At 39.1% G+C, this 23,595-nt stretch overlaps 1 protein-coding gene across 1 annotated transcript in view; it reads left to right on the top strand.

Annotated features, from left to right (window-relative positions):
• nmo (serine/threonine-protein kinase nemo) overlaps window positions 1-23,053 on the top strand; it is a 126,635-nt gene extending 103,582 nt beyond the window's left edge. Inside the window, 7 exon segments of the mRNA XM_074087569.1 lie at window positions 3,794-3,962; window positions 9,711-9,837; window positions 10,490-10,660; window positions 12,223-12,442; window positions 13,258-13,351; window positions 17,399-17,427; window positions 17,430-23,053. Of these exon segments, the coding sequence (XP_073943670.1) occupies window positions 3,794-3,962; window positions 9,711-9,837; window positions 10,490-10,660; window positions 12,223-12,442; window positions 13,258-13,351; window positions 17,399-17,427; window positions 17,430-17,500 (881 nt within the window). The 3' untranslated portion in view covers window positions 17,501-23,053.
• The last annotated feature ends 542 nt before the right edge of the window (window positions 23,054-23,595 follow it).

Below are 23,595 nucleotides of genomic sequence, written 5' to 3'. Positions count from 1 at the left end.
AGTGTTTTATTATCAAAGATAATGTCACTATCGGTACATTACCGAAATGGAAAGTTGAAGAATCAGTTTTATCATAATTTAGGCATCTTCAGCAAGTTTCATGTTCGATAGTAAACAGATTATGTAAGTCAGGTATTATTTTCAACGTCCAAAGATCAATTATAACATATTTCATTTAAATCCACAAATGTTAATAGTTTTAAACTTGAAAAATCAATGCGAAAACCTCATGCGGAAACAATTTTAAGGTGTGAAACGTGTCACGGTGAGCTGAATGTAAAAACAACCACGTACGTACAGTCGGAGTAAAAAAAGGTTCGTCACCTTAAGATCTATTTTCCTTTGCTCAGTATGAGCGAGAGCGATAATCTGCTTTATGACATACTGCATCAAACTGCCAACCTGCTAAACAACAACGGCTAAAAAACATACCAACCCTACCACTACACCTTGGCACGGACAAACACTGACAATTAAATAGAACATTATTTGATTCAAACTCTTATTACGCTGTTTATTAAAAAGGTTTGGTATTGATATGAAACTAGATATATGTTAGAGGTGTATACTATTTTGACCCTTATTATCATGTCTAGTAAGTATAATTTGATATGCCCTTGTCTACTTCGTGCTTTGGTTTCAAAACGTACTAAGAGTCTATGACTTTATAAAGGAATCAATTTAATAACTGACGAAGGTTTTCCTACTCCCAGTGTACCTACATTATTTTCAGTTCGCCTCAATCCCCCGGCGTGCCCTGGTTCTTTGGAGTCATTATTCAGGCTTCGTTAAAGCAAAGGGCTGGGGCGAGACACGTCATGTCTAATGAGCTATACTTACCTACTCCCTACGCATTTATTATGTAAAGACTAACGGATAGAATCTGGCACTCTCTCACAAAAGCAATTTACATTTGGAGCGCAACACGACTTGTTATTTATTGTTCTTGTTCAAAGAATGGTCGGGGACTCGTTAGTTGGTAACCTGGACCGGAGCCTCGAGCTCCTAATGTACTAATTCGCCAGAACATTCTAATGTTTATCATTAGTAAACATTTATGATTTACGACGGTTACATGGAGTAGGAAAATCTCATTAGAACGCGTATTAGGATATCAAAAGGAATTTATCCGTGTCAATTGTATCAAAAGGTCTTAACGGATGTGTGTAAATTATAACAGCGTCATTCATTAGGAAGGAATGGAGCAGTTTGGATAATGATTCATCAGCCATCAGCCATCATCAATCATCACCCCGGCCTAAATACGTCCCACTGCTGGGCACAGGCCTCTCAGAATGCAAAGGCCGTAGTTTCCATGCCCAGTGCGGATTGGGAACTTCACACACACCATTGAATTGCTTCGCAGGTTTCATCACCATGTTTTCCTTTACCGCTAAGGTCATGGTAAACTTCTCAAAACGAATTTCTAAAAACTCAGAGGTGCGAGCACAGATTTTGACCCATGATCCTCTGCTTGAGCACGATTGTGATGAAAGCTTTATAATATAAACATTTTATTTCACGAGCATTATTTTCCTTCCGGGGTGCGCAGGGACAGTAACGGCTGAACTGAAGCAGTTAAAACCGGATTAACGTCCGAGCGACGCGACAAAATAGAATCTCGTGTCTAGTTCGCCGCTGCCCAAAAGTGGTTACTGGGTGTTGTGCTCCGAACTCACCTTGGCAGTTGATAACGCTTATACAATGTACATTAAATTGATTGGTCCATTAGCGGCGTATCAGTTTTCAATGATGTAGCCCGCAATTTGGTCCGGGGACGGAATATTATCGAGAACCGTATAAGGTTCCACTAATATAAAAAAAAATAGCTTTTAGTTTTATCGTTTTATTATATCGTTGCTAATTAGACAGTTGAAGTTATTCAATTTTATACAGATCGAATTAACTGTATGCGGTATTCTATAATTATTTATTACTATTCGAAAGATTTTACGATATAACCAATAAATTTAATTTTATGTTTTGTAACACACTGATGTGAATCTAAAATTCAGAGCTGTCGTTTACTGACGCTTTCTAACTTCGCATAATAATAGTAAGATACAGTCAACCAATTTGATTCCTAGGCTACTATAGAACCTTGCTTTAGTAAAAAAAAAAATTGGTTTGTCTTTAGCATTGCTTATTAGATGACGTTACATGTCACAATGACAAGGTTCTGTGGTGGCCTAGGAATTAAATTGGTTGACAGAACATTAAAATACGAACATATAATTTGTAGTATATGTATACACAAAAACTACAAGTACAAAAACAAAAACGCTACCACGCGCTGCACACATAGGGGTGTTGGTTCGATCTACGCGGCCATAAATCAATTTCACAAAATGCACGACAAGTAAAAAAAAAAGAGTTTTTGAGGTAACCAGTAGACAATATCTACCTATACCCTCCCATTATTCTCACAGGCAACCTGTGCCCTAATATTTAAGCAGTGGGAATTGAATATAAATAATAATAGATCCGGTTTTAATTCCTGTTAGTTTTTAAACTAGAAAAACCTTTGAAAAGATTTACTGTTTAAAATTACGCCGCGGAAAGTCGAGGATATAAGCGTTTATTTAGGTCTCTGAAGTGTTGACGAAAAAAGTACTAAAATTATGATTTACGTTAAATTCATTTTTTATTCATCATCATCATCATCATGTCAGCCGGAAGACGTCCACTGCTGGACACTGGTGGTTAAGATCGGGGGATCGCGGTGGATGCGGAAAGCACAAGACCGGTCTGAGTGGAAAGCCTTGGGGGAGGCCTATGTCCAGCATTTTTTATTGCTTGTTGTTAATTTGCTTCTCAGCTCGGACCCTCTTTTGAGCAGCATGAGAAGCGTAAAAAGAACAAATTTCTCATATTTTCAAATTTTTGTTAAAATTTTTGCAAAGTTTCTTGCAGGAACAATCGAAATGTTAATTTCTGCGACGCCACACCAAGAAGAATAATATTATTTTTTCTAATAAATACAATTTATATTTATTTTTAAATCGGCAACCGTTCTTTTAATTATTAATACCATTTAGAAGTAGAATCTGCACTAAAATAATTTTGGCCGCGTAGATCGAACAAATACCCCTATGTGCGATGTCCAACATGCAAGTAAAATCCGAGAATAACATACCTAATGTACATCATCATCATCATCTCAGCCGTAGGACGTCCAAGCTGTTGGACATAGGCCTCCAGTGTACATACGTTTTTTTTTAAATCTCTGACTTACAGGTCGATTCACAAGAGCTGGCACGAATCGATTGAATCACTGAATGAATGTATCTGTGTGTTACTTATTTGATTACACTTCACACAAATATGAAAATGTCATGCACCTGTCATTTTCCAACAAAAATGTCCAAGTGACATACTTTCATTCAATCCAGTCGTGCCAGCTCTTGTGAATCGATCTGTCCGTATTATAAGTACGTTTTATTTTTTATTATTTTATTATACGACTGGATGGCAAACGAGCAAGTGGGTCTCCTGATGGTAAGAGATCACCACCGCCCATAAACATTCTTCGGTATATCGTACCATTTGATTCCTGACTCACCTATAACGTTCTCATAATGAATTTCCTTGTCAAGATATGCGATGTCACTATGACTTTTTCTACGAAAAGGTTCCACAGTGGGTCACGATTCAGTTAGTTCGACCGTACACGGAAATCCTACTTTTTTAACGACCACCCGAATGCCCAGGAGAATTTATGAATTTTATCCAAAGCGTCCATTGGACACTGCAACAAATATACAGTGTTAACTTTACGCTTCCTTTCCCTCAGGTCTTAAGTATCTGCACTCGGCCCGCATTCTCCATCGCGACATCAAGCCAGGAAACCTACTGGTGAACAGCAACTGCGTGCTCAAGATATGCGACTTCGGGCTCGCGAGGGTCGAGGAGCCGGATGCCAGCAAGAATATGACGCAGGAGGTCGTCACGCAGTATTACAGGTGAGACAAACGGTGTCATTATTTGAAGCTTGAAGTGATATAGGTAGAGTCATTCACGATGACGCGTGCCGTAGTTCTTATTACAATGTCATTAATGGCTTATTTTGTCAAAATCACGCGTCTTGGTGGATGGCACTAGGTCTAATAGATACTTGAGGAGCGCTAGCCGTACCCGATAGAGGTGCGACCAAACCGCTGCGTAAAAAACGGTGGCGGCACGGAATCGCAGTGACGCACCGTATGGGCACCGTTTTTATCGCATGCTCTCCACACGGAGCTGCTTGAAATACGGAATCGCAGTGAGACGCATCGTATACGCACCGTTTTTTTTTTACATGCTTTCCACACCGCTGCTTAAAATACGCAAACGGTGCGGAATCGCAGTGACGTGCCGTAAACGTCACGACTTTTGTTCGGTAAAGACCTGAAGTTTACGACGTTCGATACCGTATTTTAATCAGCGGCGTGGAGAGCATGCGTTAAAAACGGTGCGCAAACGGTGCCACACTGCGATTCCGTGCCGTCACCGTTTTTTAAGTAGCGGTTTGGTCGCACCTTAATTGTTTTGTGTTTGGCCTGACCGTAACACTTAAACGACCATTTAAAATTTTTGGAAAGTTTTGAATTACTTGTATGGATGTAGTTTTTTACTGCTGGAGGAGATGTATTAAAATACAGATACCTACTTACCTACACATCAAACATATCACATAACTAAATCCAAAGTAAATCCTAAGTATAGTTCAATTTGTGCGGCTGTAAAACTAAAACAGATATTAAAAGATGGCTAAGTGGAATTCGATATCAGAGTAAAAAGTAATCTGAGCGCTCTTAAGTGTGTGTGTGTGTAAGGTAACAAAATGTGGCGTTATCTGGTAAAAGGTACCTTGTTGTCGGTTCTAGTTTCCGAGATAATCGCGCTTGAAGTAAAATGTCGAAAAAAATCATTTTTTATTTTTTTACTCTATATTAATAAGCAGGGTCTAAATTGTAATTTGACAGAGACACAAGTTTATAAATCGATTCTTTATGAGTTAAAACATCCCTTAAAGTTTAGTAAGAAAGGTACCTTATTGTCGGTGCCGCTCTTGAATGCTTTCTGTGCGCTCGGTATCGGTTTGGAAGACGTGTCGGACGTCGGTACTTTGTCGGCGCGTCATCATCATCATCATCATCCTAGCCTATACTTCCCACTGCTGGGCACAGGCCTCCTCTCAGAATGAGAGAGCTTGGGCATTAGTTCCCACGCGGGCCCATTGCGGTGCTTGTCGGCGCGTAAAAAACGTCAAGAATCATCATAAAATGCGTTTAATTAGAGTAAGGTAAATCATCAATAACTGGCCACCCTTAAGCGGTAGCCAGTTAGGCCCTTATTACACTAGCGATTTGCGGGCGAGTTGAAAGCGAGGTGAGCGCGCAGCGAGTTCGCTTCGAGCGCGTAACGATTTCACCGCGAGCATGAAACGATATCGCCGCGAGCGCGCAACGATGTCGCTGCGAGTTCGCTGCGTTAGCGCCGAAGACGCCCTATTTATTATACGAATTGGCGTTTTTGGCGCTAAAGCAGCGAACTCGCCATGCGCTCGCAGCAGCGACATCGTTGCGCGCTTGCGGCGAAATCGTTATACGCTCGCAGCGAATTCACTGCACGCTTGCCTCGCTTTCAACTCTCCCGCGAATCGCTAGTGTGATAAGGCCCTTCTTATTTTTTTTTATTCGACTGGATGGCAAACGAGCAAGTGGGTCACCTGATGGTAAGAGATTACCACCGCCCTTAGACACCTGCAACACCAGGGGGATTGCAGATGCGTTGCCAACCTAGAGGCCTAAGATGGGATACCTCAAATGCCAGTTATTTCACCGGCTGGCTTACTCTTCACGCCGAAACACAACAATGCAAGCACTGCTATTCACGGCAGGATTAGCGAGCAAGATGGTGGTAGCAATCCGGGCGGACCTTGCACAAGGTCCTACCACCTGCTGGTCTTTAGAGGTTGATTTATAGTAATAATAATAACGATTAATAGTTACAACTACAAATCAAAAGCATTTTTTTAGATCTTATTCTTAACTATGTCACTAAACATTTTTCGTCCGACAATAAGGTACCTTTTCAAATACGTTAATCATTTAGTGTGTTGAGGCAAAATTATAGGTTTTTGGTAAGAGTTTTAATACTACAATGTTCTTAAATTAAGACTATTAAAATTAATCGTAAGTTATTAGTCGTTTTCAAATGATATCACTTCATAATCACTAAATATTTTACCACCGACGATAAGGTACCTTTTAGAAAATATATAGTGATTGTACCAACTTTTTACTAAACTTTACCTTGAATTTTGAGACTGAAAAAACTAGTTTTTTAAGATTTGTTGAGTTAATTTGGTCTCATTTGGCTATGTTTTAGCGTACTAAATATAAAAGTTTGTTGATTTTGACTGTTTAATTACATTTGTAAACAACAAAGTTATTTTTGTTAAAGTATTTTTTTTATATAATAAACAACGTTAATTCAAAACGGAGTAGTTCTTATTTAGTGTCCAATTACGCATAATATTTTTTCCTTCGATAAAATCCAATGGAAATATACTATAAATAGAAAAAAATGTAAAAAATCCATCAACCTTTTTTTTTTACTTTATGCACTTTGGCAAGGTAAACTATATAGGAAAACCGTTGTTCAATTACAAAATTGTTCTTGAAACCTGAAAGCCCGTACAATCTACTCCTCAAATAGCATGTCATCTATGTAACTTCCAACAATAACATACTTTTATTGGGTGTATAAGTTTGAATTCAATTTTCTCATAATCACCTTTTCTGGCTTTTGAGCTTCAACATTTTTTTTAAAAATATCTATTAAACCTACATGCATGTTTCTTACATGGTTCGATAGCTAAATGTATGTAGATTATGGGGATATCAATAACTCAATACCGACAACAAGGTACCTTTTCCCAGATAACGCCACAAATGTATTTGCACGCATTTGTGTTTAAAATCAAATAAAATATTTGAATTTGAATTTGTCCAACGGCGTTAGACAGAGTGTGTTTTCCGGTTTAAAACCGGGGGTTTTATACAGCGGGAAGGAAAAATCTGTGCAATGTGTTGTTCCTCCAAACACGTTTCATATTCATCAGCTCAAATCAGTTCGTGATAAAGCACCGAACAAGATTTCAGATATATTTCCTAAAAGAGATGGACTCATAGTAGATACGTAATTACGAGTAAATTAGCAATGTTTCTTCTTGAGATAAGCCCATCTCTTAAGTACAAATGAATAGCCAGCGAGCTTTGAAATACAAATTAGATTTACTTGTAACATTATAAAAGTAACATTACGGACAACAACTTTCGCTTAATAAGTAGGTGTTTTTAACTATGATGTTTGAAAATCACGACCCATAATTCGATACCCGATCAATCAGCTGATCGATAAAAATTTCATGCAGGCCCTTTTCTGGCGAGTGAGCAGAACTTTACGAGAAAGTTGTTCAATTTATAACATAAAGTGGGATGGAGGTTGCTGATTTAATTAACCGCATTTCGTGTATACTGCAACTGCATGCTTAAATTAAATTAAATTATTTGCCGCAAAGCAATGCAAACTGGCACTGGATCAGTTTCGCTCACCATAGTAGCAATGGGTTCCAAAACAAAGTATTTCTTTGACGTTAAAATGTTCCAACATTGGCTATCTCCAGGCTGATGCATCTTCATAGCCTATTTTGAATATTTGCCTGTAGTTACTTAACTTTTAGGCGAGGCCAAGCCGAGACAATTTATAGGTGCTACCTAATTTTCTACCTGTACAAAACACACAACACAACCATCGATTTATTAGCTAGTTGTTCTTATGTTTGGAATGTACTGACTTTATCCGTATGAAAAGGTAGCTAGGAGCATACCGTCAGCATGTCAGATACCCTAGTTTCTTACTCTTAACAGGTGGATTAACAATTCTAAAAGTAAGTAAACACGTACAGCCAGCATCAAAAGTAGCGGATTAATAAAATAATAAATATCATGGGACACTTGACACCAATTGACCTAGTCCCAAACTAAGCAAAGCTTGTACTATGGATACTAGGCAACGGATAAACATACTTATATAGATAAATAAATACTTAAATACATATTAAACACCCAAGACCCGAGAACAAACATTCGTATTATTCATACAAATATCTGCCCCGGCCGGGAATCGAACCCGGGACCTCAAGCTTCGTAGTCAGGTTCTCTAACCACTTGGCCATCCGGTCGTCTACTTTTTTACTCAGTCACATTGACACATTGACTATCTTGCATGGCGTTTAGTACGTAAATGTAAAACGACAAAGTACGAAAGCATATAGCTACTTTTACTTTTGATGCTGACTGTACAACAAGATACTCTGAAACGGAACTTCAAACTTCGCCACCGCCCGTCTGTCAAAGTCGGCAAACGCCATTATTTCACAAGTGTCACGTTACGTTGGTTTCCACTGAGAAATTGACTTGTTTTTGACGCGTCGTAAATTTCATGCCAACGTGTCGAAGTCTGCCAAGCGTGAGCTGCCATGACTGAACAGGGGCCCCGCATAGCACCGTCTATTGTGAGCAATAAGCATCCGTCCCTTACGCTTACGCCTAATGGTTAGAAAGGAATGTTTGCTTTTTATCAGCGACATAACCTATCGTGCTAAGTCCCACGTACGATTTGCATCGTGGAACGCAGCTTTTATAAATAGGGCATTCATCTCCCGGGCCGAATGAAAACGTCATAAAACTAAACTGTTTTTTAGAACGCCGTGAGCCAGCAAGACCGCCAAGCCTTAAAGTACGGTGTTAATTTTATCTTTAAATTTATGAGCTTGTCCATGTGTTGCTAGATACCCTCGCTGCTATGATGGACTTTTGCAGTTATACACAGGTATAGGGTCTCCCGTAAGTTGCAAGACAAACTTAAGGGGGAGATAGGTCACCTAACAAATATAGAAACTAAGTTTTTCAGTTGTCTTCAGTTCTTCCTCTGCGTGCTGCGCGATTTCCCAGGATAAAAGTCCCTGGTCTATATGTTAATCTGAAATATATGATGTAGCTGTCCATCTGTTCATCTGTTGAGCGAAATGATTTAAGTTGTTTGAGTGATTATTCCTTTCCGTTACATTTACAAGCAAATAGCACACACATATTTTAAAATATTGTATTGTATTGTAACTTTTTATTGTACATAAAACATATAATAATTAAAGTTAACAAGAGAAAGAGATGTACAAAGGCGAACATGTCCCTTAAAGGGATCTCTTCCAGTTAAACTTTGAACTATTGAAAGGACAACAGAAACAAGAGTAGACACTACAATGGAAAGATAAAAGGTCCGAAAACTTAGTACCTATAAGTATTGATAAACCTAAATGAGACAGCGAGTGTCAGACTGCGCGATGGGTGCTTTTTATGACGTCATAGCTATTCAGGTAGCGATCTCAGAGGGAAACCATATTATGTAGTTAGTTCGTTTGTGTCCTTCTCTCAAACAGAATTGTTGACTTAAGTCAGGCGCCTAAATTTACATAAAAGAATCACATAATACGTTTGAAAAATTTACATGAATTAGCATCTGGTTAGTTTTGTATGCAAATTTTGAAACATTTTTTTTCTTGACAGGTAATAATTTTTAACAGGTTTTTCTTAAATCCTTGCTTAATATATTGTGATATTTTTGTGCGATGTAAATTTAATCTTGATATTTCCTGTTTCCAGGGCGCCCGAGATCCTAATGGGCGCGAACCACTACTCGGCGGCCGTGGATGTTTGGTCGGTGGGTTGCATATTCGGCGAACTGTTGGGCAGGAGGATCCTCTTCCAGGCCCAGAGTCCCGTGCAACAGGTAAGGTGACGTCTTGAGGTCTCTAGAAATGTTTGGTCTAGTTTAGGCCCAATGCATTCCGCCATGTTTAGGCCCTTTAACCCTGACAGCCTGTATTATTTTATTTTACAGAGCGGTGTAGGCTGTAGATGTAGTTTATTAGGTAGCGCTCTAGCTCGCCGCTTGGATTTTGTCAGTTTTAAAACATAGATAGAAATATCATCATCATCATCATCATCAGCCTACAGCAGTCCACTGCTGGACATAGGCCTCTTCCATGGCGCGCCACAACACTCTGTCTTCAGCCCAAAAATAGTATGTAGTTATAATAAATTTGCACATAGGTAAGGACGTAGTCTCTAATACCTCTGCTTAAAATGCATATTTTGGAACAGGTACATGGCCTTCACCTGAATTAGCTGTATTGTAATTGGAAAACGTGAATAATTTAGCTGGTTAACGGTAGCTTTTTTAAATATTTAACTAAGGTTAGTGTCCGTAAATCGAGTAACAGTGTGGTCATTGATATCCCCAGTCTAAAAATACCTATGCCTATATATACCTATGCGAAAATGGTATGAATGACTGATACCAGTTCATTTTTGAAAAGATGTCGCTTACCCAGAAATGTTCGGGTATCCCTGTTCTAGAACACAGCATCGTTTGTTTCCAGCTGGAGCTAATAACGGAGCTGTTGGGCACCCCGTCGCTGGAGGATATGCGGCACGCGTGCGCCGGTGCTCGCGCGCACATGCTGCGACGCGCGCCGCGCCCGCCCGCCCTAGCCGCGCTCTACACGCTCTCCGTACAGGCCACGCACGAGGCTGTGCATCTACTGGCGCAGGTATGTCATCATCACCTCCGGCTTACGTCTCACTGCTGGGCAATGACCGCCTCTCAGAGTAAGAGGGCTTGGGCTACAGTTGCCACGCGGGTAAATTATGGATTGAGGACCATTGAATTGCTTCGCAGGTGTGTGCGTGCTTCCTCGCGATGTTTTCATTCAACGCGAATGTTATGGTACAATTTTAAATGTGATTTTTCCCCATAAATTCCAAAAAAGTCGAGGTGAGAGTCCGGGTTTGAATCAAAAACCTTCTGCTTGCGGAACTTATCGAAGTCGTGGTAGCCTACTAAGCAAGAACTTATATCTAATAACAGGAATAGAAATGGCACCCGATATAAAAGCGCGGCCGCACATTAGGCTAAAAAGCCATAGATATTTATTTTCCCAGCTCAGTCTGTAACGAAGTAGGGAAACTAAAGTCTGGTCGCGGAACACGAAGAATTTCGTACAATGACCTTTCATTGTGTGTCTCTGTTAGCTAGCGCGTAAATATTTGCCGCCGCGCTCGCACAGATGAAATTGTACGAATGCGACATCAAATATTCACGCGCTAGCAACAGAGACATACAGTAAAAGGTCATTGTACGAAATTCTTCGTGTCCCGCGACCGTACTTTAGCTCACATAAACGTAACCTCCTTTCGCTTTCGCTCTCAATCGATCTTGTAGGATTTTTATTAAAAATTTGACTTACCTTACTTTTTTAGATCCAGACATTACCTCGTTAATTAATTAGTTCTATCAATATCACTTTTCCTCTTAGTTACATTTAACTGTTGCATCGGTGTTTTTTCCCGTCCATATGACTTGCTCTGAACGTCTGTGTTTGTTATTACTCCAATGATTTTATCTTTAGTTTCTCCTTTTATGGCTTATTATTATATTATTCCAACCCTTTCTAAACAAGTTTTTATATCAGATAGGTATCTACTTAAAAAAAAAATTATGTGTTTTTTATTGTTTTTATTGAAACAAAAATAGATTTTAAACAATATAGTTTTTTCCCGGTATCACGCATGGTTCTTTCCTTCCGATCATCTTTTTAAAAGCTTTTATTTTAACTTGCAATGAATGTTTAGTGTATGTGCGGGTCAAATCTTGCAAGTTAAATTTGACCCACTTCTAGTGGTCGGATTTTCTTGAAATTTGGTATACTTGTGTAAATTGCGTGACAATACAATAATCTGGTAATAACATACTGGTAGTCCGGCCAGTATCGTCTCCGCAGGACGGAACTTTTCAACGGTTAATGGCATCGACTTGAAATTTGGTATGCAAATGTACCTAGTTTGGGTGACAATGCAAGTACCTACAGTCAAAAAAAAGTACAGTCAGTAAAAAAGCTTGTATTAAAAATGTTTTTTTTTACCAAAAACTTATTGTTAATAAACTTTTTGGCTTCTGATTCAACGTGTTTCGACAACTGTTACACAGGCAATACGCTTATCCAACGACCATTGAGCCTGATTCATCGTTTTCGCGGTCTATAGCCGACCATCCGAAATCCGAATTTTTGTGATGTAACGATTGTCACTTATTTTCGACTCCCGTGAATTCCAGATGCTAGTATTCGACCCGGCGAAACGCATCTCAGTCGTGGACGCGCTCGCACACCCGTACCTGGAGGAAGGCCGGCTGCGCTATCACTCGTGCATGTGCAAATGCTGCTACAGCGCGCCGCCTGCCGCGCGTCACTACTCGCCCGATCTCGAGCCCGCGGCGCACCACGCGTTCCACGATGGCTGGGAGAGGAAGTTGACGTCTGTGCATCAGGTCAAAGGTGAGGGGAACTTGGGTAACTTAGGTTTATAGGGAAAGGAAGCTTACTTCTGTGCATCAGGTCAAAAGTGAGAGGAGTTTAGGTAACTGAAGTATATAAGAAAAGAAACTGTGCGGTTAGAAATGAGAGGAATTTAGGTTACTTAGGTTAATGGGGAAATGAAGCTTGCTTCTGTGCATCAGATCAAAGGTGAGGGGGTTTTAGGTAACGTAGGTTTATGAGGAAAGAAAGCATACTTTTGTGCATGAGGTTAAAGTTGAGGGGATGTTAGGTAACTTAGGTTTATGGGGAAAGAAAACTTGCTTCGGAGTAGCTGGTCAAAAGTGCGGGAGTTTAGGTAATTTAGGTTTATGGGGAAAGGAACTTAAGTTCATGGGGAGTAGAAGCTTTTACTTCTGTGCATCAGGTCAAAGGTTAGGGGCTCTAGGTAGCTTAGGTTTATGGGGAAAGAAAGCTTACTTATGTACTTGAGATCAAAGATGAGGGGATTTTAGGTAACATTATGCCCTTTTGGGCTCACTCAGTTGCCTGTAGCCGATGTGTGAAGGCAACTGAGTAAATGCACCCACAAATAGAGATCCGCGATCATTTACGCAACTTGTGACTCGAACGCTAACATTCTAATGCTTTGTACCTACTCCGAAGTATTGGAAAAAATTATGATTACTGTATTATAACTTCTTAACTACGGTCACTACCAATGCCCCAATGTTGTAACCTTTAAGTCTCGCTTTCTCAATGATAACAAAAAATAATAATTATTAATTTTCCCCTTTACATATGCCGTTTTAACCATTCCGCTTATGAATTCGCAGAGGAGATCCACAAGTTCATAGCGGAGCAACTGCAAACGTCGCGCGTGCCGCTCTGCATCAATCCGCAGTCCGCGGCGTTCAAGAGCTTCGCAAGGTAAGGCGCCGCAACCGCAACCAACAACCAACCGCCAACCGCCACCAACCGACACTAGGTGATTTCTTTGCGATACATAACCTAACACGCTCAGCTATTTAGCGACCACCCGCACCCGATTGTGCCACGATAATTTATCTCCGAGTCAAAAGGGATCTCTATTTATCTTATGACATAAATTAAACTAATATTATTTAGTTCTCGACTCGTTGTCACTTTTGACTTGGGCCTGATAGTCCCCTCCGTGACGCACAGACAACACTGCTTAGAGTTAGTTTAATAATTTGTTATAACTTTGTGATGTACAGTTTTGTGTGGTTTCAACACGGCACTAACTTGTTTACGATCGATTCTACCATCAAAATGCGGGTAATGATTACTTTTTAAAGTGTTTTTTTATATGAAAACTTTAAACTTAATTGACTATATTGGTGTAACCGATTGTAAATACGCCTTTGTTTGAAGGTTTAGTAAAGTCAAGCTTTTGTTTTTAATAAATTGAAATACTCCAGTGTTGTCTATGCGCCCGCTTCAGATTTAACAAAGATATAAAAAGAGAAAGCAAACAGTCATCACAACTAAAATGCGTGGCACGGTGCGAGTCTGTAGAGCTGGTCAGCATCGTTGTACATATGCGGAGCCTCGGTCAGTCTCGTCCACAGCCCGGTGGTCGCACAGTGAAGCGCCTATGTCGTGTCCCGCCCGATCCCGTTCCACGCCCCTCCCGCCTTTCGTAGTGTTGATTGTAGGTTTGTGCTATTGTACAGTAATTCATCTACGGCCCTATTTTTGCCAAACCCTAACTTTTGCATGGGTTTTATATTATTTTGTTTATCTATAATATTCTCAAAGCTTCCGACACGTCGTTGTAAATACCGACGCACAGAACCGCTGTTTTCAAGCTAAATCAACCCTCTTGAAATAGTGGGTGCCTCCCGCGCTTTACCATAGCACCGCTGTTGTTGAGTAGTTAATAACGTTCTGCTTTTTTTTTCTGTGTTCCTGCGACAGCTCTAGAGCGGGTTCGAAAGCAAAAGTTTGTTCCCCTTTCAAGACTGCGGCAAAAATACTACTGCTATCACCCGTGATATTTCTGTGCGCCGCGTAGCCCCGGGCGTCCCAGTAAGCGCTTCCGCACGCTATGGCCTTGTGTTGTCCATCCACCGCGAACAGGACGAAATACTGAACCGGCTTACGTAGGCATTTAAAAAGAAACATATTCCTTGACAAATATTGTCGCCTTAGAGCCGGGTGTATTTTGGTGATCTGCATTCGCACACGCCAAGGGGTAAGACAATGCTTCTGATCTAAACAATAACAAGTAAAACTTATGCAAAATTTAGTGTCATAATTTTATTTTGTTTACATGGTTTTGAGTATGTTCTGAATGGAAAAGCATTGCCTGACCTCACGGATGTCGTTTCGGTAATTTCAAAAGGGTTGATTGTTACCAATACTCGCTCCGTCGTTGCTCGTTCCGGTTGCATGCTGATTCCCCCATTTTCTTGCTTGTGATTAGTTAGATATTTTAATTAATTCGATATCTTTTGAAAAGAAAAAAAAGGTGTTTACCGTTTTGACACACCATCCATAAAATAATTAATATACTCAAATAAGTTTGAAATCCAAATTCATTCATGAAAGTTAAATTCATTAAATTTTTATTCATAAAATACTAAACTAATCTCTCAAGCATAAAAATGATTCCTTTAACTTTGATTCGATTTTCTCATCTGTAGACGGGTGAACCTAAAGTTCGCTTCTAATTTAAAGAATGACTGGGATTTAAGTCTGTTGTAGGTACGGGTCGTAATGGCCAAAGCTATCCTAAGTTCTCGATATTCAAAACTTAAAAAAAAAACTTTCTAGTGCTAGTTGGATTCGCATACAAGGGATTCTGTAGATACCACCGCTCATTTGCCCTAATTAATAGCAGACGATTGGGTAAAAGTTCCAAAAGGCTATAGTACCGTGGACCACATACATACGCTGCGGCAGGTCATACAGAAGACCGAAGAGTATAACTTGCCGCTATGACTAGCGTTTGTGGGCGGTGCTAGAGTCTCTCCAACGATGCCGTATCGACTATATATAGAAGTGTTGAAGTGTGTGTACAAAAACGCCACTATGTCGGTCCGAGTAGAGGAAGAGAGTTCGAAGGGGATTCCCTTGAAAAGAGGCGTAAAACAGGGAGATGTTATATCTCCGAAACTGTTTACTGCCGCTTTGGAAGATGCCTTCAAGCTTCTGGAATGGAAAGGACTAGGCATCAATATCAACGGCGAATACATCACTCACCTTCGGTTTGCCGACGATATCGTGGTCATGGCAAATTCGATGGAAGAACTCAGCACGATGTTCGAAGGCCTCAATCGAGTCTCTCCGTTGGTCTTGTGGGCCTCAAAATGAACAGGGACAAGACAAAGGTCATGTCGAATGTCCATGTGGTGCCTACCCCTGTTTTGGTTGAGAATTCGGTTCTTGAAGTTGCTGACGCGTATTTATACCTAGGACAAACCGTCCAATTAGGAAGTCCAACTTCGAGAAGGAGGTCAATCGTCGAATCCAACTCGGATGGGCAGCGTTTGGGAAACTCCGCAATGTCTTTTCGTCCAAAATTCCTCAGTGCCTTAAGACGAAAGTCTTTAACCAATGTGTGCTGCCAACCGAAGCAACTGGAGGTCTGTGGGGGAGGTCTATGTCCAACAATGGACGTCCTACGGCTGCGATGATGATGATGATTGGGTAATTTGACTGAACAGGCCGGTTAATGTTTTTCTTGGGTTTTTAATTGCGTTTCAAAAATATTTCATATGCTGATTGATATTGAGGTGATTGAGGTGTTCAGTCAACATATCCTAACCATCTGCTGATATATTACCACTTAAAACTTCAAGCCCTGTGGCAGTGATTTTAGTTTGGCACCTTTTTGATACCGAACCCTAAGAAAAGAACTTATAAGCAGCACCAATAAAGATTTTTTTTTTTCTAAAAATGGAACTGTTCTGTAATTCTGATATAGTTTAATGTTTAAACCACATGGGATGGAGTTTCTTTATTGGCGTGGCTTGTAACAAAGTTTTTTTTATGAGTTTTGAATAAAATTGAGACTAATGATGGCTTCGTAGTGCATGCGTAGAACCAGTGAGCACAGTGCCATGCACTTGGTTGTGGTGATTTTTTGACGTATTATTATTATTATCCAGTAGCATTTTTTTCTTATTGGACAGTAGAATTAATTTGTGATGCAGTTTTGCTATTCAAATTCTCTTTTATTATCATAGTTTTGTGATGAAGAATCTGAATTACAATTGGAAATGCATGCTAAATCTCGGTAAGTTTGTTGGATTCGGGAATGTTATTTATTCATGAATAGTTTAATAATTATTATGCAATAAAATGCGACGTGGGTCACCACCCAAAAAGTTCAGTGACGCAACAAGTTGCGACGTCTTTTGACACAGGCTAGTGCCTTCGATTGAGGGATAGGTATAAACCTAACTAGAACAGAAAGTGAGGATTTTCCAAAGGAAACTTCTTCACTGCGATGATAGTGTGATTTGATTAGGTTTCGTTAGTCGACACGACGAGAAAGCTGTGGTGACCTAGTGGTTTGACCTATGGCCTCTCAAGCAGAGTGTCGTGGGTTCAAACCCCGGCTCGCACCTCTGAGTTTTTCGAAATTCTTGTGCGAAATTACATTTCGAATTTACAACCAGCTTTATGGTGAAGCAAACATGCTATTATTACTATTATTAATAATTATTAATATATATATCTAATGGGTTTTACACATGAAAATGATTCCGTGGGAATATCAGTATAAAAAGTAGACTGTGTGTTTTTCCCGAGAACCAGCTGTTAAATGATAAATTTCATCGAAACTCATCGAGACATTTTGGCGTCTGACTGAAAAACTCTCGCTTTTATAATATCAGTAGGATTGAATACTTCTCATGATAATTGCATCTCGAATCCAACATTCTCGCACGTGGCGCGGGTGCATCATTGGCCGCGGCTCGCTCTAACCGCCGGTCGACATTGCAGCTCCACAGTGGCGCATCCCTCCGAGCTGCCGCCCTCGCCCCACCAGTGGGAATGACGCGAGACCCGGCGCGGCTTCGACAAGCGACGCGCTGTCTACACTGACACACGATAACCGAACACGCAACGGCGTCGCGTTCCGTACTTAGCTCTGCGCGGTATCAGCTCACCGCGCGAGGCGATATCACGGCACAGGAACATCAGATCATAGAAATGGAGATACATCAACGCGTTTAGCAAGTGCGCATAAGCTATGGCTGATACACCGAAAACAGCTACAGTGGTGGAACTTGTAATTGTTGTGATGACATGTATCTTTTTTGTATGATCTGAGTGGATTTAAGTAAGCAAATTGAAGTTTTGTTTGTAAAATTACCACGGAAAGAAGTCCTTAAACTATCAATAATTACCCAATACGGTATTTGAATACTCCTGAATCTGCCATATCTTAATATTATACAGATAGTGTTTAGCGAAGAGAAAACTTAAATCGGTTGAAAATTGCATTAATAGTGATTTTTTTGAAAAACCATTTTGCCTGTCTCTTTCTCGAACGCTTTTCTCTATGCAGCAAGTATGGCGCTACTGGCGTGTGACTTCACATGCCAGTATGTCTTTCTCTGTCTAATCTTGAATTTAAAACCTTTATTACATTGTTATTTTTAAAGTTAGCTTAAAAATGGTTTCTCTATTCGATAACAGGCATTGTGTAGTTTTAATTTATGAAACATATACAAAATAGTCAAATACCGTATTGTCAATGATGGGAGAACGTTATTTTCGTGGTTATTCTATGATGTGATTTGATTTTTCTGTATGTCTTGTGGGATAATGTTGATTAAGAAGATTAGAACGCGTCACAGTAACTCTTTGATGTCTATGGGATTTATATGCTGTTCGATACATCCTTTTACCGATAGAAGATAAAAGCAGACTTTGACATTTTATATAATAGTTAAAATTACTAAACAAATCGATGAGCACATAAATTGTTTCTTCACTAGAATTTCGTTTGAGGATTCCGTTGATTTGCTTTCTTCTAAATTAAATCAATAGCGATTTGCAACTGAAAATGTAAAAAACCGCACCATACCTCATCGCGATAATAATAATAAGAGCACATATTCGTGTTAGATGTAATCTTTTACTGTACCTATTCATCTGTATCACGGGCCGTATATAATAAGCATAAGAATATTTTTATTCGCTATTCGCAAACACATTCACATACAGAAAAAATAAGAAAAAACACTAATAACACTACAGAGAAACTTTAAGAGAATCGTAGCAAAAAGATGTAGGTTTAAAAAATTATAACATGCTAGTTTTGTTGCAGTTTTGCACGCAGAAATATCAAATGCGGCCACATCACAATCAGTACCGTATTTCTTCAAAATACGCCCGTGTAACTATATGGAAAGCAAAACATATTCCCTGTTGACGCTTCTTGTTACACTCTACCAAATATATTTTTTCCTATTTACTTATAGCGTAGTGTAGAGTTGTGGGTAGTTTAGCGTAGGTCGGTTCTTCGGAACAGAGGTCGAGCGAATCCGTCGCTGAGAGCGATATGATTTTATACAACGAAGTCTCCGCAACTATACGAATAAGTCATCAAAACGTGAAACAGGACACAGTAAAAATTATTTGATGAAATTGAAGTGATTTATTGCGCGACATAAGCCGCGGCTTTGAATGGACTTTTAGGCTTGTATTAAATTACTGCACTCTTGTCTGATATTACAAGCATTTAATTGTATAAAAAAACTATTCAAATATCAGATTAAGTGCAGTCGTTTAATGCTAACCTGAGCGTAAGCAACACGCTTGAGAAGTCGATCTCTTCTCTAACGAGAATCAGTTGGATAAGGCGTCACGATGGCGTTAGCGCCTTTAGTCTAGTTATGTTCATTAATTTAGCGATTCCATGTAATTATAGATTTGTATGTAATTATAACGTGTAGGTTTCATTGTGTGCCTCATTGTGTTTCGTATGGACATTGCTAGCAATAAACGTTGCAATATATCTAATTAAAATAATTAATGTGTTATAATCGTTCTGATCTTCATTTTGTATGACCGAATTATTGAATTATCGTTTTCTATGTGTTCCCTGTTTTAAATATGTAGCTAAGGGCGCTTACAGGCGCCGGCGTCGTACTTAATGTAGATTTCAGTTGTGTGCCAACGCGCGAATCTCCCGGCCGGCCGTCTGCACGCGCCCTTACTTTACTTGTATCATAATTATTGTGTATCTTAAGCTTACTCCTAAACACCATTGTATGTAACATCGACTGAACATTTTTACGTAGCTAGGATAGATACAATTAGAAGTATTAAAACTACTAACCTACTCGGTACAGCAAGTATATAAATAGAAAAAGTACGAGTTCTAAAATAAGTACTATAATAATGCGGTAGAGAGGCGCGTAGGGAATGTAAATGTAATGGATACATGTGTATTTCAAGCATTTATAGATTTAGAGGTTTGTAATAAATAAAATAAAATTAAATATACTGGAGTGTTAGTGCGCGTTTACAATGTAGTTAATTCTTAATTGGCAAGTAATCGTATGAATATTCGTACTATAATTAGTTCAAAATTGATGTTTCTATTTGTGTTTTTGTAGTTCGCGCCCCTAACATGTGTATGATATTATAGTGACTCGGTGTGAGTGTCAACAGACGTCGTAGCCTTAAAACTAGTTCAAAACTATATAAACGATAACAAAAATAAAGAATGTAAATAAATAAAAGTATAGTATTAATTTTAGACTCTAGTGTGGTTTGGGAGGTAAGCAAGCTCACACACGTTTGTAGGTTGACTTGCTTGTTGCAACCGCTGCATACACAATTAACGGCTAAAAAGCGGCGAATGAAGCTACTCATAACAATAATCGAATTTCACTTATCAAATTCATTATGATCAGATCAGTATTTAATAATTTTGTGAATTTGGTGCAACCTAAATGCTTATTACTATGAAACACATGTTTAACATGTTGTTGGACCCATCATGACTTTGGTGACATATTAGTTTCTGTTTTTACCACTCCCTTCCACACGGTATAGGATGGGATAGAAAAAGATGGCGAATGCAATCGCGAGCCTCTGAACAATACAGCTTCTGGTGGACGCTATAACTCAGCAATTACGAAGCAGCTTCAACTACTCATATTGCAGTGCTGCTAATTGGCACGACAGACCCTGCTGGACCCTCTATAGAAATAGCATTTTAATTTGCACATTTTATTTCGAAGATCCCAGAATCTTTACATGAGTTAACGCGGGTTGCCTGTTATATTACTTATGTTAGCGGTTGCAACAGGCCGGTGTCGATGGTACAAAAGATGGCGAGGCCGGCCTTCGGATGTAAATGTACAGGCCCGGCCCGCGACACCCACCTTGCCTTACTCAGTTAACTGTCACTGTGATCCGCTAGGCGTAATTATTGGAACGGGCCGCCACAAGCCCTTCATGTCATCTGACAACTTTTTGTGTTTACTGTACGTATTGTGTAGTAGTTTTTTTAAAAGCCAGAACAAAACCACGAACGACAAAGTCTTTGTAAAATAGAGAAGAAACTGAACACATGTTAAAAATAACCCTTCTTCTTCGCAGTCAGGTAATAACCCTGATTCTACTCTTTGGTGTTTTCGATCAAATATTCTGTTTTTATAAAGAGCTGCATGAAGAGTTTGTGGCAGTCCTAAACACACACCCGTATACAGTCACTTTGTGCGATTATGTACATAGAGAAGTGTTTTTTGCTATTCTACTTATCGGTTTTTAGAAATTGCTTACCGATTGAGTCTCGAAAGCTAAGTGTATTCAGGTCCAGGGTTAACATTACAATTTTAACATACATAAAACTTACTTACTTTTTTTTTTTACTTGACTTCAAATGCAAACATTACCACTACAAAACATCACAACACTTTAAAATCGTGACTCAATTAGTTTTGGTTCTAAGTCTGGACTGGAATGCGCTTCAGCAATAATTTTTAATGGCGACGATCGATTGGATGTATGTAAATAAGAATATAATAAGTAGACGCTTAGTGGTAATCGGCGCTCGTAAAGGTTAGACGCCCGCGCAGTACGGCAGCTGTGGACACGCTTCTTATTTTAAGCCTCGAGCACACTTTGACATGCGATCAACTGACGACTGCAAATAGAGCTTGCAAATTGTTTTGTTTTACTATATGGTAAGGTTACTTAAAGGTAATTTCATAAAATATACTTTGGCCACAGGATACATTGTAATGTTATTTGATTGTTAAAACGTGTAATTATTATGTTAAACGACAGTTAACGTAATTAAAAAATAACGTTAATTTTACTGGTGGTGAAAAGAAAGTTAAAATATGTTAACGTTATTTTATGTATGTCGTGTAGCAAAAAGTTAAAGTTAAATTAAGCAGTATTCCTATCCATCACCCTCAGAACTACAATACGTTTTCTCGACTCACTTCGTCACAGAGCAGTTAAATAACGACTACGTCATTTAGTCGAAACGACACGAGGGCTACAAAGATTTTTTTCTAAAAAGAAAATCGTGCAGTCGTGCGTTTTATAAAACGGCTGCGTTTCGGAGAGTATTTGCAAATACTTTCAAAAGTTGCACGTAATCTGGAGAAGTTGCGTGTTGAAGTGTGTGGCGGCTTTATGTTATGTACGTATCGCGTTTCCAGACTTTCAGAGATCTCGTATATTTTAAGTTTCGCGTACACGACTGTCTTCACACACAAGTGATCTTTAGTTCTAGGACGTATAATTTCCTCTTTTAGTAATGGTCAGTCAACGCTTTTATTCTATTATTATTATAATTTACTCGAATTATTAAACAGCAAGGGAGCATATCCCAATTTTTTTCATTTATGTAAATAATAATTGCAATGCTTAGGTTACTTTCAATAACGATCTTAGTTTTATTTAACATCACCACAATTAAATTTTATATGTAATCCTGATTTATTCTTAAAAACGAAAAAAAAAACAAAAAATTATAAAATAACTATGTCGTTTGTGATTGTTTTTCTTTTTTACCAGTCGTAATGTACATAGTAGGTATTTTGTGCACTGATAGTCGACTTTAAGTTACTCTAACTCTAGTTTATAATATCAAATGGCTGTATTAATTCTCGTTGTAACGCCCAAGACAAAATGTTCACTTATAAGACTTAGTAGTTGGAATGTTTGTTTTGCGATGGTGTCGTGACCTCTGTCGACGTTTCCTGTGTATAGTTGGTTTTAGTTTAATTTTGTAATGATGGACTTTGTAGTAACTTTAGTTCTGATGTGAGGGAGTGTAAGTGTAATTGTAAATATAATGATACGTGTTTCTGTCGTGTACGGAATTAGTTGCATTTTACCATTGTTGCGACCTGCCAAAACTATTGTAATAATTTTTGTAGCGTATGCCCGCGCGGCCGGCGGCGTTACAGCGATGGGTCTCCCGCTGTCATTCACTTGCTTGGTACTGTCACTTGGATCACTCTGGCTCTTGTACAAACTGTAACTTGTAAGGGTTGTCGAAGTGACATTATTGGAGCTAAAGGGTTGTAACGCGGCGGCCGGCGGGCGTAGTTGGCGCGAGCTGCTAGCGATTGTGGCACCGGGCTCGCGATACTGTAACAATAAACTACTGCATAATTATCTTGGGTTTTTTTTAGCTCTCCTTCCACCATTAAATATATAGCACAGCTCTCTATCACAAAAAATTTAAGCGTTACAACTCTACATCAGGGTTTCTCAAAGTGGGGTACGCGAACCCCTAGGGGTTCGCTATTCGACGGTAGGGGGTTCGCGACAAGGTTTACGTAATGGTTGCTGCAAGACTGGCAAGATGATTAAAATTGGTTTTTGGAGTATTTTTGTATTTTTTATTTCAACTCCAAATTTGTTACTTATTTGTTTGTTATTTGTTGCTGTTTGTTTCAATTTGTATTTTCGTTGGCAAGACGATTCATAGATTCTTACCTATATTTGCTACCTTTTATTGAAATAAATAATATACATTATATATTATCATGATGATTGAAATTTTTTTTTTATTTTTTTTTAATTTTTTTTTATGGTATAGGGGGCAAACGAGCAGGCGGATAAAAATAAACTTAGTTTCTCCAACAGCCAGTTTTATTACTTTCTTTGGGTGGGGGGGAGGTAGGGGTTCGCTGTCGTCTAGAAACTTTAACAGG

This window comes from Choristoneura fumiferana, chromosome 5 (genome assembly GCF_025370935.1).
Source record: "Choristoneura fumiferana chromosome 5, NRCan_CFum_1, whole genome shotgun sequence".
Lineage (NCBI taxonomy): Eukaryota > Metazoa > Arthropoda > Insecta > Lepidoptera > Tortricidae > Choristoneura > Choristoneura fumiferana.
Note: the sequence above shows the minus strand (reverse complement) of the source record. Positions and strands in the feature narration are given on the sequence as shown.